The sequence below is a fragment of the Seriola lalandi genome, unplaced genomic scaffold (assembly GCF_002814215.2).
Source record: "Seriola lalandi dorsalis isolate HSWRI2012SDOR001 ecotype SW California unplaced genomic scaffold, Sedor1 jcf7180002054906, whole genome shotgun sequence".
NCBI classification, from domain to species: Eukaryota; Metazoa; Chordata; class Actinopteri; order Carangiformes; family Carangidae; genus Seriola; species Seriola lalandi.
This window is the reverse complement of record NW_019525458.1, coordinates 551,120-569,762: the sequence shown is the minus strand read 5'-3', so window position 1 is coordinate 569,762 and position 18,643 is coordinate 551,120. Positions and strand designations below refer to the sequence as shown.

General features: G+C 45.2%; 1 protein-coding gene across 4 annotated transcripts in view; it reads right to left on the bottom strand.

The window, feature by feature from the left end:
* Positions 1–14,911, bottom strand: part of rev3l (REV3 like, DNA directed polymerase zeta catalytic subunit) — a 52,727-nt gene extending 37,816 nt beyond the window's left edge. For 3 of the 4 annotated variants that reach the window (XM_023430511.2, XM_023430512.2, XM_023430513.2), the window contains exon 1: positions 14,198–14,911. In XM_023430511.2, coding sequence (XP_023286279.1) covers positions 14,198–14,336 — 139 coding nt within the window. In that variant the 5' untranslated portion in view covers positions 14,337–14,911. Of the gene's footprint in view, positions 1–7,928; positions 7,972–14,197 lie in introns of those variants that run through there. The other variant, XM_087169673.1, reaches the window with a different exon arrangement.
* Positions 14,912–18,643: the final 3,732 nt, after the last annotated feature.

The following is an 18,643-nucleotide window of genomic DNA, read 5'->3' as shown; positions in this document are numbered from 1 at the left end:
GTGGGGGGGTTTACATTTAAAATATGTTCTTCTAGGAGCAAGTCTCTCAGAAAGGTAGTGGTCTAGAAAACAGATGCCTACACAGAAAAACACAAACAGCCGCCACCCACGCAGAACCCGTCAGCCTGCTGATGAAATTGGAAGTGTCTGTTTTGTGTGTGTGTGTGTGTGTGTGTGTTTGTTTTTTTTTTTACCCTGCAAATATGTAAATATAGTTGATTCCACGCAGGAATGAATGCCGGCCAATCAACAGCTCCTCTGCCAGGGGAGCGTCACTGGCACCAGCCTTCGTATTCTCTGCTGCTGCTCTAATGAGTTAATTGCTGCTGGTGTGTGTGATCATGTCTCTCAGGGATGTTGGGGTCATTCCAAATGGATTCCAGTAAATGTTAGTGAGTCCAGCTCCAAGATTAAGATCCTTACAGAAAGATTATAGAAATTCACTGAGGAACAGTGAAACAAATATCACATCAGCCCTGAAGTCAGACATGCAGGGGTACACACAGCCACAAAATGAAGAGTTCCTGTGTGTGTGTGTGTGTGTGTGTGTGTGTGTGTGTGTGTGTCTTGGGGGAATAGCAGAATGACTGCAATAAGAGGAGGAGTGAACAGAGGAGTGTGACAACCCTCTGAATCACAGTCTCTCTAATGGATTCACTGCCATCGTCTGCTGGTTGAATCAACAGCTGGAGAGCGGAGCGGCGACAGAACACAGACGAGCAGCGAGTGTCTGAACCAGAGCGCGAGAGGACTGTATGTTCCCTGCTTTAAAATACTAATAACACACAACAGCAGCATCGCATCAGGCTGTTGATGTCCGGCCATGGTGGGGGGGTGGCCTTTAGCTTCTATAGAAACCTGATGGGAAGGTGAATGAAGGATTCTCAATGAGCTGTCAGGAGTAGAGATGGATGTGAACACTTGACAATACTCAAAATCCAGTGTTTGGTTAATGGACTTTTACAAGAGGTGCTGTGAGTGCAGAATAAAGCCCGTCACACCAGGCGTCCGCAAACCTCTGCAATTACATAATTGCGGACGGCACTCAGACGCAGAACATCCCTCTCAAACTCTGAAGCATCGCAGCATCCTGCTGCACTGGTTGTGCACAGCTCCTTGTTGCTGCCTCTGCAGCTTCCCTCTGAGGCTACGTCCACACTAATACGTTTTCTTTTTAAAGCGCATCTCCTTTCCTACGTTTTACTCCTGCCGTCACATGACTCCGGAGTTTTTAAAGCACGGAAAACAGAAACCTTTGGAAACGATGACGTAGACACCAGCGGCTGCTCCGATTGGTTCCTTTCAGCCTCGACTACCAGCGGTGAATACAACATAACAATGAATTAAAATTCTTATTAATTCTTCAGTGAAATTGAAAACGTGAAAACAACCATTCCAACTGAACTCGACATCTGACAAAATAATCATTATATGATTCTGTTTGCACTAGTACTGTCCTAAAATAACACATTTCACACATGCACTAAAATGATCTTTATATTGGTTCACAATGTGTAGCCTCATGCACACAGGAGATGTTTAGATTTTCAAAAGATATAATAAACATGGCTGTGAATGAATGTTGTAATTAACCAGTTACTTCAGTGTTTTCATCCAGTATAAAGACACTGATATGGGGAGAGAGGAAACCATTATGATGAGACTGTGTGGTGATGATGGCCGTGGTGTGGCTGCAGTGAGAGTGAACAGCGTTAGTCAGATCAAAACTCTTCAACGCTTCTGCAAGAAAAGAGAAGAAATTATCTATTTACCGTCAAGAACCCATCCGTCTATCAGCTGCTGCTGCTGTGACCAATACGACTCAATCAGCTCCTGGCACACTGGCATAATGCACAGAACTTGACTTTGACGCCCGGAGATACCAACTAAACACTTCCTGCTGCTGCTTCACATTAAAAGTCTGTTGCCAAGCCAACCGCTGAAATGCTTTGATCGGGAAGTAACTGAAAGAGCAGCCTCAGGCCTCCAGTGTTAGTTATGGCGCTACGTCATTATCCAATAAAAACTCAGCGCTCAACAATCTCACCTAGAGGTCCGTTGAGTAATTGTTCTGGAGCTTTTGATCGTGTCACACAGGTGATGGGTGTTTGTGCAGATGTCTTTAAAAATACTTATTTTCCGTGTTGGCTTCAAAGTTGAGTTTCAAAGTTCATTATTGGAAACAGCAGCTGAGGCACCAAATTTAACTTCAACGTCAATTTAGTAGCAGTTCTGGAGCTTTCGGCCACATGATCTCACTCCAGAGATGGAGTTTACAAAGTGAGGAGGAAAGAGCTCATTGCAGTCTGAGCAAACCTCGAACAAATCACTGTCTCTGGTTACGGGTGTTTTGCCGGGACGATAGCCACAGTGTTTATTTCAATGATTTAAATCAGCTTCTTAAATCTAATTGGGAAAAAAAGCAAAGCAACCAACAGTGTTCAGAAGCCAACTTATTGTAATATAACACCACCCAGATCAGAGCATAACATACGACATATCCTGATAGATAAAGGGTCATTTCCTCATTCAGAATGGTTCCAATTACGGCTTCTAACAAAGCGTTTCCCAAAACACAAATTTACGCTGTGGAAGGGAGAGCTGGGTCCAAGCCTCAAACTGGCAGGCTGAGTCTGCCTCTCTGACTGTGTCTGGGCTTCGTTAAACCGGACAAATAGGCGGGGCCCTCCCTCCTGCTCTCCAGCCAGGCCCGTCCTGGCTGCAGGCCTGAGCAACAAGCCAGAAGGCTGACGAGAGATGACGGTTATTCCCAGGCGAGCTGGAGGACTTCCTACACTGCTCCTGTGCACAGCGCCTCAGGCCTCGTGGAGACAGGGTGAAGATGTTTTCTTTTTACTCACACTTTTCCTTCAGATAGCAAAACTCTGTGCCCGGTCTTCACATATCAGAAAGACAAACAGTGAACACGTCACCACGCCAGACCAATCCACAGCTAGAATCACCTCCTCGTGGTCGTCTGCCTCCTCCACTCAAGATTAGTGTCAGGTCACTTCCCTGTTTATCCAGCGTCACGTAAAATATGAATCATTTGTGTGAATTTTACACCACTAAAATCTAATCAGTTCAAGGTGTTACTGAGATACCGTGTTCACATGGCCGAAACCACACTTTGTGAGGTCATCGTGACCTTGACCTTTGACCTTTAACCATCAAAGTCTAATCAGTTCATCCTTGCGTGCAAGTGAATGTTTTGTGCCGAATGTGAAGTAGTTCCATCGAGGCGTTACTTGGATATCGTGTGTTTTGACGTGCAAATGTCCAAACGACCTCAGTAATCAGTGCGTGATTTTCTTATTCAAAGCCAGTCACCTGCGTCTCAGGTAACACTTCAGATGGACGGGATGACTCATTGATACCCTGCTCCAGTTTCACGACGGGGGGGGGGGACAGAATGAGCTGCCCGTTCTTCCTTGATGACCACTTTGTTGCCAGCACGTCTCCGCCGCTCACGCTGAGCCTGCTGGAGGATGGACATGCTTACACCTCCATGCCAGCTCTCCCTGGCGTGTCCTCGGCTGAGGAGACAGACAGCGACAGTCGGGCCAGTCATTTGAGCAGACAGGACGAGGCTGACCAGATGGTGACTCGGCCGCGCTTCCTGCCAGACGTTCGTTAAGCGGACAAAGCGAGGATACGTCCATCTTCATGAATATGAACTCCAGAATCGAGGTTGGCTGTAAGGTGGCGTTTTGGCCGATCTACGCTGCGATTGTGAGGGGCCGCTCTTCCTGTTAAGATTCTTGTACGCCTGCGTGGCTGGTGAGAGGCCGGCGCAGATGGAGGCGACAGCTTCGACCGATCTGGACTGGGTCAGGGATGAATCAAAAGCAAGATGGACGTCTCAAGGGACGAGATTAGGACGGCAGAATTCTTCTCTACTGGTGATGAATCACAGAGTCGTGAATATGTATAACCTTTAACGTGACGAACCCACAGTCTGTGACCTATAGGAATTCAAAACGACTTTCCAATCAGACCAGACGACACTAATGACTCACACTCTCACGCTCTCCTCCGCTCACACAGTGAACAGCAGGTGGAACATGATGCTGCTTCTCCTTAAGTCCTCTGGGTCTCTGCGCAAAGATGAAATCTCTTCGGCCGATTGCTCTCTTCTTCTTCTTCTTTTTCTCTCCGCTTTCCATCCGTCCACCTCTCGCCGCAATGTGCTTGGAAGATGTGCGGCGTGTTCAAGCGCATAGTTCGACATGTTACGCTTTATATGACAAAGTCAATGTGAGTGGAAACAGTTGTACAATAAAAAAAAACCACGCTGAAGTCAATGAGAGTGAATCACCTAATGACCTATAAGACTGTGTGAATGAATGAATGAACTGGCCAGACCAGATTGGAAATCTCTAATATTTTCCAGGTAAAGCTGCAAATAATCAGTTTGAGGATTCAGAAACATTTAAAAACAAATGTTATGTCGTGTAAGATATTTAAGATTCTTCACTGTTTCTAGGTCAGCAATCAAATTCAGGTTCAATCAAATGTTTGTATGTATCTCCAGCCCTGAATACATACATACATATATACATATCATCATAGGATAGAAATTCATCCATTCAAAACAGCTGAGGTCTCATACTGGTTGGGAAGCAGTCATGAATTGCTATAATGTACCAGATATAAAGTTACCGGTTATGTAATCTTGTCTTGACTTGTCTGCATTTAATTTCGCCAACATTTTGGAAATCCACTTAAAAAAATGTGTGCAACATTTGAAGGGAAACAGCTGCAGAGCAAGGAGATGGGAGGCAAGAGGTCTGGAGAGAAAGACAAGAAACTGGCTTTTACTGCAATGTGGACAGAAACAGATGAGAGAGACAGAAGCAGAGAGAGCAGGGGTGAGACAAACTGAGAAGAGGAAGAAAAGCCAGGGAAAGAGGGAGAGCAACAAATCGGACGAAAGGCACCGAGAGGAAAACAGAGTGTAATTAGCAGGCTGCGAGTTTACAGGAAGAACCCTGTGAACTAGGACACTTTATTCCCATACAACCTCAGCTGACCTCCTACTCGGAGCAGAGCGAGAGGGGGGGATGGGTGGGGGAAAGCAGGACTGTTTGGCTAGAGAGCTGTGCAGAAATATGGGGAGCATCAGCGTAGGCCATGTAGGCCAAGCACAGCCCCGAGGGCAGGAGCAGGAGCAGGGCCAGAAGAGGTGGAAGCCCAAGTCCTGCAGCGAAGCATGATGAAGAGGAGGGAGGAGCTGGAAAGTGCAGATACAGCAGGATAGAGGGAACATAACAACGCTCCGGTGTTTTTCAAAGTTAAAAAGTATGTTTAGTACCAATTTCCCCTGAGAGTAGCTCCATGCTAAGCTGTGGCTGAGGGATACCTGCTGGTAGCCGTGTGTGGAGGTTTATTACGCACAGTAGTTGCAGTGTATCTTCCCACAGCTGTATTGTCTTCCAGAGCACAGATGTAGACACACCCGTCCAGCACGCTGCCGGATGAAAGAGTGAGCTGCAGCCCCGAGATAAGTTTCAAAAACACACAACCACATCCAAGTGTCCGACACGGAGGCTCCGACACTTTTACAGGAGTCCAGGAGTCTGTGTGTGTGCGGTCTGTAAGTGCATGTGATGATGTGTCCTCATTCCCAACAGAAAGACAAACTCGACTGGCAGTGGAGAAGGCGTCAAACGGCTTTTATTAGTGGTTTTACCGGCGTTTAAAAAATGCGCTTATAAGTGCTAATTTTGGTGTAAAAGGGGTTATTACAGTCACAGAGAGAGAGAGAGAGAGAGAGAGAAAATGACATGCAGCAAAGGACTCGAACCATGTGAGTTGCCGGAGCGTCCGGAGAGGAACATTTTCTTTCCTGATCACAATCACTTCATCCAGAAAACAACAGCAACAACGTGATTGGTTTGAAAATGATTTTGCAGTTCACAAAGAAATACAGGAAGGTTGGTGTCTCCTGGTGGTTTGTGAAAGAAAGAAAGAAAGAAAGACCAAGGGGAGTTCAAACACTTTACCCACACATCTCCATTTACGGCGATTTTGTTATGGCGGCATTTAGCAGGAAGCTTAAGGGACAAAAATTAAAGACCTGTCCAGTTCACTTGCAACTTCTCTCAATTAGCCCTCACAAATGATTACTACCATCTTAATGTTCAGGTATGCAAGTGAATGGGGCCACCAAGAGGTGGGTGTGGAGGGTAAGGGGGTGGTGGGTGGTTAAAGAGCATGTGGAGCTTTGAGTTGAGGAGGGTTAGCAAGGAGGGGTGGGGGGAGTTGACGGGGATGAGGGCAAAGGCCGAAACAGCTCCAGTTGTAAACACTCTCTGTGCCCTCTCCCATGGAGCCAGTCCGGGACAATCTGAGGGTAGGGGGGGGAGGAGGAGGGAGGAGGGGGGACAGCAGGGAGAGAGATGAAAGGAAACGCTGATGCGATTCAGGGGGAGAAAGTGAAAATCCTCAAAACTGGAACGGCATGTCGAGTAAAACAAAGGAATGTGGAGGACAGGAAGAAGAGGGGCTCGAGAAGAGGTGGAGGTGGACGGGGGGAGGAGGAGGAGGAGGAGGAGAGGGGGAGAGAGAGAGAGGGAGAGGAGAGAGAGAGAGAACACAGACAGGCAGAGACTGTGACCAGCAGAGGGGAAATCCTCAGGGCGCCTGCAGCTACTAGCACACACACAAGCAGGGATATTCTCATTCACACACACACACACACACACACACACACACACACACACACACACACAATCACACACACAATCTATGATCACAAAGACAGGCGGCTGCAGAAAGTGTATGCTGCTGTTCACCACAGCCTGAAAGGAAAGAGTTGAACTATCAGGGAAATGTGCTTGTTTTCTTTCATTGGAGCCACTTCTTCACCTCCTCCTCCTCCTCCTCCTCCTCCTCCCTCCTTCACCTCCTTCTCCCTCCTTCTTTTCCTCCTCCTCCTCCTCGCTCGCTCCCTCCTCCTCCTCCCTCCTCCCAGCACTTCTGAGCTGTTTTTTATGGTAACAGCACGGTCTCTGCACAGGCCTGTCACCTCACAGCAACATATAACTTCAGGCTGCTTGTCCCAAAATTAGGATTGGATTGAAAAAAAAAAAAAAAAAAAACAAACAACAAGATTTTCAAGTTCAATTGCATTTTTTATTTAAATGAAGACTGAGCTAAAACTCTATATACCGATCGTGTGTCTCCATTTTAAGAGTACAGTTGTGGGGAGACGTGGGGAGTCAGAAGAAAAAGGGCGTTCGAGGATAAAAATGCACAAGGTGTTCAAGAGAACAAATCCTGAGCCCTAAAAAATCCTGACGCGACGGCGAGAACTGCAGAGAGATGCTACAGATTTCATAATGAGTGTGAGGAGAAGTGGTTGCCACGGTGCTAGAAGACGCTGCGTGTGTGTCGGTGTGTGCGTGCGTGCGTGCGTGCGTCCAGACTTGCTCTCTGATAAGGGGCAGCAATCTGTCACCAGACAACAGGAGAGATTTTTCCGAGCACCGCCTGTCCCCCTTCCCTCGCTTCAGACGAAATTTGATATTCACGGCATGTCTTTTCCAGTCGGAGAACACAGAGCGGATACAAAAAGAACCGAGCAGGTCTAGACATATAACTCCTCAAGGAATAAAAAAAAAAAACAAACAAAAGGTGGTAAATGTCTCCCCCCCCCCCACAAAAAAAAAAATGTACAGGAAAGCAACTGGAGACACTGTTAAACGGCAGCAACGACAACAACCAGCCCGCCGTCTATCTGCAAAGACACAACTGTGGTCGCATTAAAACACACACACACACACACACACACAAAAGCTGTGCTATTTTTAGAGCTGGGCTTCCAGAATTTCCCTCCCCATCCCCCCCCTTTTTTTTTCTTTTTAATAAGCCTGCCCTCAAACTGACTGTACACAGCTATGGAATTAAAATTTGATCAAACAGACCGTTTCCGTTCCCACTGCAGTCTCGCATTGAACAAAAACAGACGGACGGGTGTTGGTCTACGGCTAAGAAGAAGAAGAGTGGACTTCGCACAGGTAGAGGAATGCGCTGACTTTAAGCAAATATGCTCTGCAAACAAATCAATGCAGGAAGATCGAGTAAAGATATGGAGTTTATACAAAAAAAAAAAAAAAGACCAAAGCATTGTATTGAGATTTGAGGTGCGATTAACATTTTCCAGTGATGACTAATCGGACCTCCGCCGTAAGAAAACAACAACACTTTTAAAGCCTGATCCGGAGCTGCGTGAGGGAAATAATACAGAACATGTACAGGCAGAAATCCAGTGATGAACCAGAGCGTTTACGTGCTGAAGCAACGGTGCATTCCTGTTGCAGATACAGCCTCAATGCTACAGATAAAAACTTAATCACTTTGTTTGTCTTTGAGTGCATTCGTGCAAAATGTGCACACACACACACACACACACACACACACACACACACACACACACACACACACACACAGAGGCCTCATTAACATCCATGTTGAATGGCTCAGCATGGCAGGTTCAAAGCGTTCTCCCCCCTCCAGCAGCGATTCAAGCTTTCCTCAGTCTGCCAAATTCTTTCATTCTTTTTAAACAAGGTCTTAATCTGCCTTGAAACACTGCAGAGTTCTCCCGCAGCAGTGCCAGAGGCCCTGAGGGGACACGGAGTGGGAAGTCTCCCTCTCTCACAGGCCTGGGTGGACAAAGCACGGGGGCCCCTCCTCTCTCTCTCTGTGGGGACAATGGTGCAGGAGGAGAGAGGAAGGGCCCGACACCGAGCGCAGGACCTGAAATGACCCGCCACCACGTGCCAACACAGGCCTCTCTCTCTTCAGACCACACAGAACCACATTACAGAAACCTGCTTTGGAAAAAGGAGAAGAGGCGCTGCCAGAATATACGACTTAACAAACAGCGGCCCTCAGCGGGCCCCTGCATTAGAAGGCACTTCACATCAAACGCTGGCTTTTTAATACAGCTGCATCAAAAGACAAAATACTTCCTGTTATCCCCCCCCACCCCCCACTCACCGGTGGGCATCCATCTCACCATGGAGATGAACTAAATCACATTACCTCACTGGCAAAGCCATCTGGCATACAGCTACCACAGAACAACAACAACCCCATCACAGCCTGTATGGCCTGGTGCAGTGGTCCGCAACTGGTGGCCCACGGGCCAGAAGTGGCCCGCCAGCAATAATATCTGGCCCTCTTTTTATATTAAGGAGGAAAAAAATGGATCTCCATCTGAGCAGCAACAGTTACCTGCAGAATCAGAAAGATGGGAATCACAACTTCCTGTCTGGACTTTCAGAATAAAATCAGAGCGGAAACAGACTGCAGATGATGAGCAAGATCGTGTATTGAGATTCTACCCAAAAAGATTATCATACGGTCTTTTACACCCCCCCCCCCCTCCGAGAGCTTAACGCACTGCAACTTAAGAAAACACATGCAAATAGATAAAAGACAAACGAATTCAGAAAGGGGGACGCTTGGTGGCTCACCTGGCAGAGCACTAACATGAAGGCGTTATCCTAACGACAGCGACCACAGGTTTGCGGTCAACCCGAGGCCCTACACTGCATATCACCCTCTCTCTCTCTCTCAGAATTAAGGCAAAAAATAAAAGAAAAGGGATGAACCTGCTCGGACGAACTTGTTGTTCGATGCTTCATTGAACAACAAGTGCGTCCCAGCCAGGCTCATCGCTTTTGGAAACATTTCTGGAAACACTTCTGTCGTGTTGTAATTATGTTGCAGCACACGTGTTGTCAGATTGAAGAAGATGTTTTCTGAATTCCTGCGTTTTCTTAAGCTGCAGTGCATTGGGCTCTCAGGGCCACCGTACAAGACTCAACGTCGAAGAGACCTTCACAAGAAGCCGGGCCTCGGCCTGTGGGTGAAAACACCTCGGTGTGAGGATTAGCGTGGAGCAGTGTTCAGTCTCTTTATGTGACTCTTCATCATCAATATCATCAATATGGCTCCATTTTCCTTTTGATAAACCTGCAGCAATTACATGCCTCACTTATCAGACACTCCCTGAAAGAAAACTGGAAAATCATGAGGACATAAGAATGAAAATCAAATCTAGAGTCACCATATCAACAAACAGATATCTCTCTCAATTACAAAATAATTAGAAGCAACTAGGGCGGTAGTTAGAGGAAGATAATTGAACCCGAGTAACTGATAGGAAGGGAGGAAGGTAAACAGTTAAGGGGACAATAACCCTCCTAATGAGCCAAAGAGCCTGTTCGAATCCACCTATTATCCTACTAATGGATCCGGGAGGAATTCCTTCAGATGGCATTAAGGAGACCCCTGGAGAGAGCTAAAGCGGGGGTGGGGGCCGGTTCTATTCTTCACTGCGCCTCACTTCTTGGCCCCCTCATTCAGGTCAATTGGTCATGCAATTCTCTGCTCTCACACACACACACACACACACACACACCTAACAAACACTGAAGTGCACACGTCCAAAGCAAGGAACCAAAACGCTGCGCCTCCTGTTGTCACAGGTGGGGCCCGGGGTCCGTCAGCGCATCTGGGCCGAGCTTGTCGGCATCAAGGATGGAGATCAACGCTGTCAGACCTCAAAAAGGTCGCAGCCGCATCGACAGCGAGAAGCTCAGCGGCGCGGGAAGGTGCTCGATGTTTACCGCCCTAGGAGCTTATCAAAAAAACCAACTAATAATAAGAATAATTCAATGCTGATCACGAGTACAATTTTCACAACAAAGGGGTTTCTGTTTTTTTTCTCCCCTCTGCCTGAGCTACTTCAGAGATGGGAATGCATGTACAGGATGAGTGCAACACAGGCAGGCCACTCACTGAATGCTAACAAAGAGAGGGGAGGGGGGGGGGGCAGTAGTGTGGCATCGAATTACACAGGGCTGATTGGTGGGAGCGTGCATGGTTGGGTCAGGAAGGGACAGGGAGTACAAGGCCAGAGCCACATGGTGCAGATGCACTGCTGACCGCTTACACCGGGGTAAACACACTGATGAGATAAAAGCCGACGCACATTTAGCAGCAAACTGCCCATGAACTCCTCCCTTCAGGTCAGACAATAGAAATCACCATGAAGGCAAAAGGAAAATATTTAAAAAAATAACTCTTCTTGGTAGGTGTGGCCTGATTCTGAGCTCCAGAGAAAGAAAGAAAGAAAGAAAGAAAGAAAGAAATAGAAAGAAGGAGATTCCTGCCTGCTTCAATGTGTTCCAGATGGTGATGTAATTTTATTTCTGGAAGCGCAGAGCTGACTCTTGACTGCGGCTTGCCACAAGTGATACATAAACTGAGCAAAAGGAGAGTCCAACCATGCAAATATGCGGGGCTCCCACCACAGCTCACAAACTACAGACGGGCTACTTCGTCAATACTGCAACTTGAAACAACACAGAGTCTGATTCAAACACACACACACACACACACACACACACACACACACACAACAGAGAGATGAAGCTGCGTTCGTGTGCACACTCTCAAAAACTCAATCAAAGTTTTTCATGCTTCGATTGGAAACTGAAATCTCTTTCAAAAAAGAAAATGACGGGAATGTTAACCGATCAGGGTGTCGGCATACTGTTATGACGACTACACTACTACATTTTCATTTTTTAAAAAAAGCATCACTTTTGTTTTCCGGGGCCTGAACTGAGACTTTCGGAGACGCTGCTGTCCCAGTGTTGGTCTGTCCCTGCTCCGGCTGGGGGTCGAGCTAACCTTGTACTCGCCACCTCTGCTGTATTGATCCGGGGAAACACAGCTGGGGCGAGGTCTATCAGGGCAAATATCAGGCCTTTTCTAAGCAAACTTACATAAATAATATGTAATATAACACAGAATATAACATTATATAGTCAGAGTGTCTACAGTGATGTGACCCAGGTTGGAAAATTCCTTTTTACGTGGATTAGGCTTGAAATGATTGGTAGATTGATCGAGTTAATCATGGTCGTATCAGCTGAGCACTTCGTCAATAGCAATAAGAAAACCGTTTGATAGACAGTCTGATAGTTTCATGCCTGCATGATCAAACCCTGAGCGTGCCCCCCCCACCCCCGGCTCATAAACGCACCCCCAGTCACATCCATTGATAACGGAGAGCGCAACCAGCCGATCGTTGAACAGGTGTGTTGTTCAGCTGCACCAACGACGCCTTCGCTGCCTCCACCCTTCGGAGCACACAACATGTCATCAGTCAGGGCCGACATCTGCTCCATCTCAATAAGCAACCCACATAACCCACGCAGTAGCGCACTACGTTGCTAAGGATACGCTAACAATCAGCGTCCTTGAAGAGTCTGGCTTCATGAGAAAAGAAAAGAAGGTTAAATTCTTTTTTTTTTTATCTCGATATCGACCAATATTACATTTTTGTCCGAATCATCCAGCCACACATACTCGTTTTTACTTGTATTATTAAGTGTTGGAGCTGTCTAACAAGCCAACAAGGAAGGTGCACTGCTGAACTATAATGCAGCCGTGAAGATCAAACCAGAGGAAGGAAAAAAAACAGCTTAAGCAAAGATACGCCCATTATATACATGATATGGATAATATTATTCATATATTATATCCCGGTCTTGCATCATAATATGAATTTTATTTCAGCAGACTAGGTAACGCCCTGCTGGAGAGCCTAATTGCAATGCTATGGTAATTGGGTTTATTGTGTTTGAATGAGTGTTGATGAATCGCTGCTCAACATACATTCAACTGACAAGCTACCCAGACTGCATCTGCTGCAGTGTGTGTGTGTGTGTGTGTGTGTGTGTGTGTGTGTGTGTGTGTGTAGTCCCCTCACATCAGCACAACCGCATGGGAACTTGCAGGTTTATGACAGAACCAAATTAGACCTGACATTCTAACCCGGACCCACCGTCCTTCATTTCTTTGCTCCAAAGCCTTTAATCCCCCCTGAGGTACATCCTATTGGACACTCCAGGTCGTCCTGTGAAGGAGCACTGACACATTATTGGGGGGGGGCAAGTTTGACTGCCACCCCCAACCCAACCCCACTGGGGAGTTATGCGCTTAAAATATACACAGTCACCTGCGATGGTGTTTTAACCTGTCAAATAGGGTTGAAGAGGGGCAGGGCAGGCGCAAGAGGATTTGGCAGGGATGCTAATGCTGTGCCATTGTGCAGGAAATGATTCTATTGTTTTTCGGCATGAGGATTAAGGTACCCAGAGTGTTTGGCTGTAATGGCTTTATTAAAGAGCAGGGGATGTGCCAAAGCTCAGAAAATGAAAAAAGAAAAAACACTCATCTGCAGAAAATCTTCACTCCTTTGTACAATGTGTACAAACCAGAGCCATCTGTAAACGATGGCATTTTCTCCATATGTCTTGTCAGTAATGTCAACAGGCATTTCATTTTCACACAATGTAAGAATGTGTGTCCATTTATCATGACTCCCCTATTCTTATTCCCTGCATATTAATGTGCTGTCACGATGGCTCCTGCCTTTTTCAGATTGTACTGCACATACTTATACAGAGCCCCCAATTCACTCTCATTCTCCGCCACTAATATAATATTTCTGTGGCTGCTGGAATTGCTGCAGTCACCATATTTCACTATGGTAATGGACAAAGTTTGCTTTCATTGTCCTCTCTCTTTTTTTTTTTCTAGTATTAAGCTGCAAAAATGGAGGAAAGCTCAAAGAGGCGGCAGCATTTTGTAGTCTAGCCTGTCAACACTCCACAGGTTGCTTTAAGCACAATAAACCCACCATAAAGGGAGGTGCACGTAAGCCGTCCCTGGATGCTTTATGAGGCGGGCACAGGCAGAAGTCGAGCCCTTACAGGAGCCAGCAGTGTCCGCCGCCACCACCGTGCCATGATGGAGCAAGGGAGCGAAAACAAAGCCGAGCCGTGCGAGGGGGGAGAGAGGAGGGGGGAGGGAGCAGAGGAGGTCTCCCACCGCTGCAGGCAAAGCAACAGCGGTGCACACCGCGTAGATACAGCATGTCAACACCCTAAATCATCTTCCTGTTGTCATTTTGCACCTTACACCCGTAAGATTTCCTCTAAACAATGAGGCGCCGACGTATTTGTGCGCGCTTGTTCAAACAGCAGCCGCAACCACGTATAACACGCCGCGTGGTGCAAACAGCACAGCCACCATTACCTTTTCATAAAAATAAACATCATAATAATAATACAGAGAGACACAACAATAAACAGAGGAGTTGACTGACCTGCGGGTGTTGCTCCAAATATCCGCACCACCGGCACTTTCTTCACGTCGCTCTGCCTGAATTCAGAGTAGCAGACGTCCAGGTCTTTAATGGGTCTTGCCAGGTAATAGTCTGCGGTGACGATGCGCACGGCAAACATGACTGTCCGTCAGAGAGGGACCGACCGACCAAAAAAAGAAAAAAAGCAAAAGAAACTACTGTTAGGAGTCCATAAGACGCGAGGACCTCGGTGGCCAGTCGATACCAACCGAGGGGGAGTGCTGTCACCGGGGTAAAAACAACGACAAAGCGGAGGGGAAAGCCCGGTTGTGTCCCATGTAAAAAAAAACAAAAGAAAAAAAGAAAAACCGCGAACAAAGATCCCCGGTGGCTCCGGCTCAGCTCGAGGTGCCGCCGCGGCCGTTGGGAGTCCAACCGCCGGCTGCGGAGAGCGAAACTCAACGGTGGCGGGTAATTGTCCGACGCCGTACAGCTGTCGGATCCATGTTGTACTTACTAATTTGTGGCTGTCCCGTGATTTTTTTTATTTAGCCCCCTCTCTGTGGTGTTTTTGTTTTTCGGCCAGGAAGACGTTCCCCCCGGGGGCTTCCGGTATGTAGCGTTATCTTTCCAAATCACGTCCCAGAACTAGTCCCAGCCAGTCCCGTTTGATCAGACAGCCCCTCGGTTGTGCTCCGTCTTCTTCCATAACAGGCTAGCCCGCGTTAGCTAACCTACGACGGACTCCCAAGGTGCTCGGAATACGGAGGATCAGTACATCCGGTTACGATTTTCAGAATAAAAGCAATGCCGAAGAATTGGAGCGTGATGATACAAAACACCTGAGTAAAAAATAAACGTGTCTCCATCGCTACGTAACTTCATGTTGTTAAATTATTGTTACGTAATATAATAATAATATAGTATATTATGTTATTATAATTTAACATGTTTAGAATTATTATATTATATAAAACATACTATTCTGTCACAACACTATAATCATATTATTTTACTCTATTTTATATTTGTTACATTTTAAAATATCATTTTAACATATTTTCCTATTTTTTTTAAGATTAATTTTTTTTAATTGTTATTAAATTGACAGGATATCATATAAATTATTATAATTTTTTCCCCCTACGATTTTCTATTTATATTAAATCATTAATGTCCACTATACTTTCCTTTTCATCCTCTCACAAAAGACATAAGACACACACACACACATGGCATAGGCACATACCATACACATCATATTCTTCTCATTTTGTTCGTCTCTATAACTGTTTATTGTTTTTTGTTGTCATTTACATGTTGTCATTTACATGCTTTTATTTTCATTTACATGTTGTCTTTTTCATGCTTTCATGGACTGCCTGGCCAAGACTTTTAGCTGCTTGGTGCTGCATATTATTTAAGTTAAATTAAACACTATTAATGACGAATAAATAAGATGGTTGTCCTCATGAGGATGCTATCAGCAACCCAAAGCAACTGTTGTACAATTACAGTGTCTCATGAACACCAGTAGCCTTTTAACAACACATTAGTGATTTATGGGCTAAGCATGCAAGCTGCCTCTGGGTAACTGCTGTGGCAGTCTTTAATTGGAAGAGGGGATGTTAAATGGATGGTAAGCAGAGAGTCTTGAGTGCTCCTTCAGTTGTAGATATTGATAGTGTAAAATGTGTGCAAGAGTCAAAAAATCTGTTAAAAAATATCTTGATCTAGACTATATCTATCTCGATATCTATATATAGCTCATTATCTTGAGCTATAATGTCTAGATTTCTTCTTTGGGTTGGGGTAGAGTCAGTAGAGCCAGCTTACACTTCTTGTTGTTGTTATTGGTTCTTGTACATAAGCAGGTACAGTATGTAAACAAATGCCATACAACATAGAAACTGGTCAGACGCTTCCCTTAAAAGTGTCCATTAAACCACACTCAAAGCTCAACTATTGATCTGCTATGAACACTTTATATCAATTTAAACCGGCACAGGAAGCTTAGGCTCATACCTAATATACCACTTATGTAATATGATCCCAGTATTCCATTAAAATTACACTTTAGCGGGAAAATATGCAATCATAAATACTTTTTAAAAAGTGAGAAATACAAGTTACACTTTTATTGTTTTAGTCACTCTGATATGTGAGTGCTAACAGCACTTTAAGCCAGTGCCGCAATGCCACCCACAATTTCAAACAGATGCCTTTGGAGGACTTTTATTTTATAACTGAATGCGTTTCAGCTTAGGAAGTGGAAACAGGCCTGTGGAACATTGAATTGACATCTTTGCAACTCATTTGCTGCTGCAGCATCAACACATGGATCAGACCCAGATCAAAGAGATGGAAAGCTTTGCCTCCCTCATTGGTCACTTGTTAGGGGACAGGGTTTTTTTTTTATTGGCTGATATATTTCCTGTCACTGAAGAAAGAAAAAAGCTTATCCTAGAATACATAAAACAAAAAGCATCACACAGGGAAGCATTCATAAAGGAATATTTTACAATTGGATTATTTTAGCACCACAGATATGCTGTAGGCCTATACGGGAATCATTGATATAGGAAAGATTAAATTACCATAAAGAGATAAATATGAAGTGAAAACAAACCAACACTCGTGTGCTGTAACTTCTTCAATATCTATATTATTTATATTCATTAATTACTACAGTTTGTGGGAGTTTTCAGGAAACTGAGAGCTTTAATTCTGCAGACAGCTGGACAGTCTTTTGCAGCATAAATCGCCTCTTCAGGGCCATATTGACAATAACAAGGACATGTCAATTCTGGGGTTTCAGTGACCTGTGGAGGAGTTTATATCATATAATGACACAGAATTATGAATTAAGAACTGAAGAATTAAGGATGATTCAGTCAATATACAAAAACTTGATTGATTTTTGGTCATAAATCACACTTCCGTTTCCACACAAATCTAGGGGATATAAAATGACAGTTAAATCCATTTAGAAAATGTGAAAACAGAAGAAAGTTTGGACCCAGTATACAGTAAAATCTTGGTTACAGCTGTTCCTATTTGGAAATATTGTCACAAATAGAACATATCCAATGAAAATATCTGTAAATGTTCTGTTCTTCACTCATTGCATTCAGTTAATTTCTGTTATTAAGAAAAAGATTCATCCAAAATGTCTCCAAACATGAGCACGATCTGAAATAGTCTTTAAAATGAAAGCTTTAACGGAGGAAACACTTGCTTTTTAATCTGTCAGGACTTCAAATGTATATATATATATATATGTATTCTGTATGAATCTACCACCTACAGGTGCTAGTCTGGTGATGCGTCTGATGTCTTTTTGCCCACTACACATCTTCAGGGCTGTTCAGTATTCCAGTCAGTTTCCTTTAATGGCCTGACAGGCATCAGTGGAGGATGTGCTGAGCTCACTGCTTTCTCCTCTCCACTGAAAGAGCCATAACCGTCTCCGAACAGCTGGTTCGGTCCGGTTCATACCGGGGACATTGCAGTCAACGACTCCCCGATGATGAAAAATGTGTCATTAGCATTTTAATCTCGATGGAGACGGAGCCTCTGTCTGCCTGAGTGTGTGCTGACCTTGAGTGAGAGCCTGGCCCTCTTAATGAACCAATCACCAGGCATCTGCTTACATTTGGCAGCAGCACGTACTGTCTATGAGCATGTGTGAAGGACAGTTTTAACTTCAAACTAATCCAGGGATATTATATACGCCACATGTAATGCAGTGTTAGGCGGGAGCTTTTATCTAAAGTGCCTAACAGTACCGTATACTGATGGTCCCAGCGGGAGCAGAACCCCGACACTGCCACTGTGAAAGTGCCATCTTCTACTCGTTCCCATCACGAAAACCCATTTGTTTTTAGCAGTGTGTTCCTCTCAGTGATGGTGAATTAAAGGAGGGAAAAAAAAGAGACGTGGCTTAAAGGAACAGATCCTCCAACACGACGAGGTCCAAACCTTGTAATGAGGCTGGATCGCGAGCAGCCAACGAGCGAGATTGAGGACGTAGTTGAAAACTGTTGTAGAACAGCTGTAAACACCTGACATCATCGCGTCCATGATGATGATGAACTATGATCACTCAGTCAATCAGTCAGTCAACTTCATGTCTTTCAAAACTGGGAGCCCACAGAAGAAGAACGTGAGTCTGAACTCAAACTATGAAAGAGAAACTCCACTGAATTCTGTTTACAGGCGTAGTTTTAAAGTTTTTTAAAAAAAAAAGTTGTAGAAAGCCTTTTGTGTCTCCAGAGCGAGCCGTGTGAACGCCGACACACTGCCTCAAGTGATGTGTGAGTCAGCGTCAGTCGGGGCTGAGGATGACCAGTCTGAAAATGTAATAATCTAAGAAGTGAGGTTACAAGACCTCTTACTCACATCGCACGCCTGAATCTGCAACGTGTGGGTGATGTAGGTTTTTGGGTTGTCCGTCCGTCCGTCCTT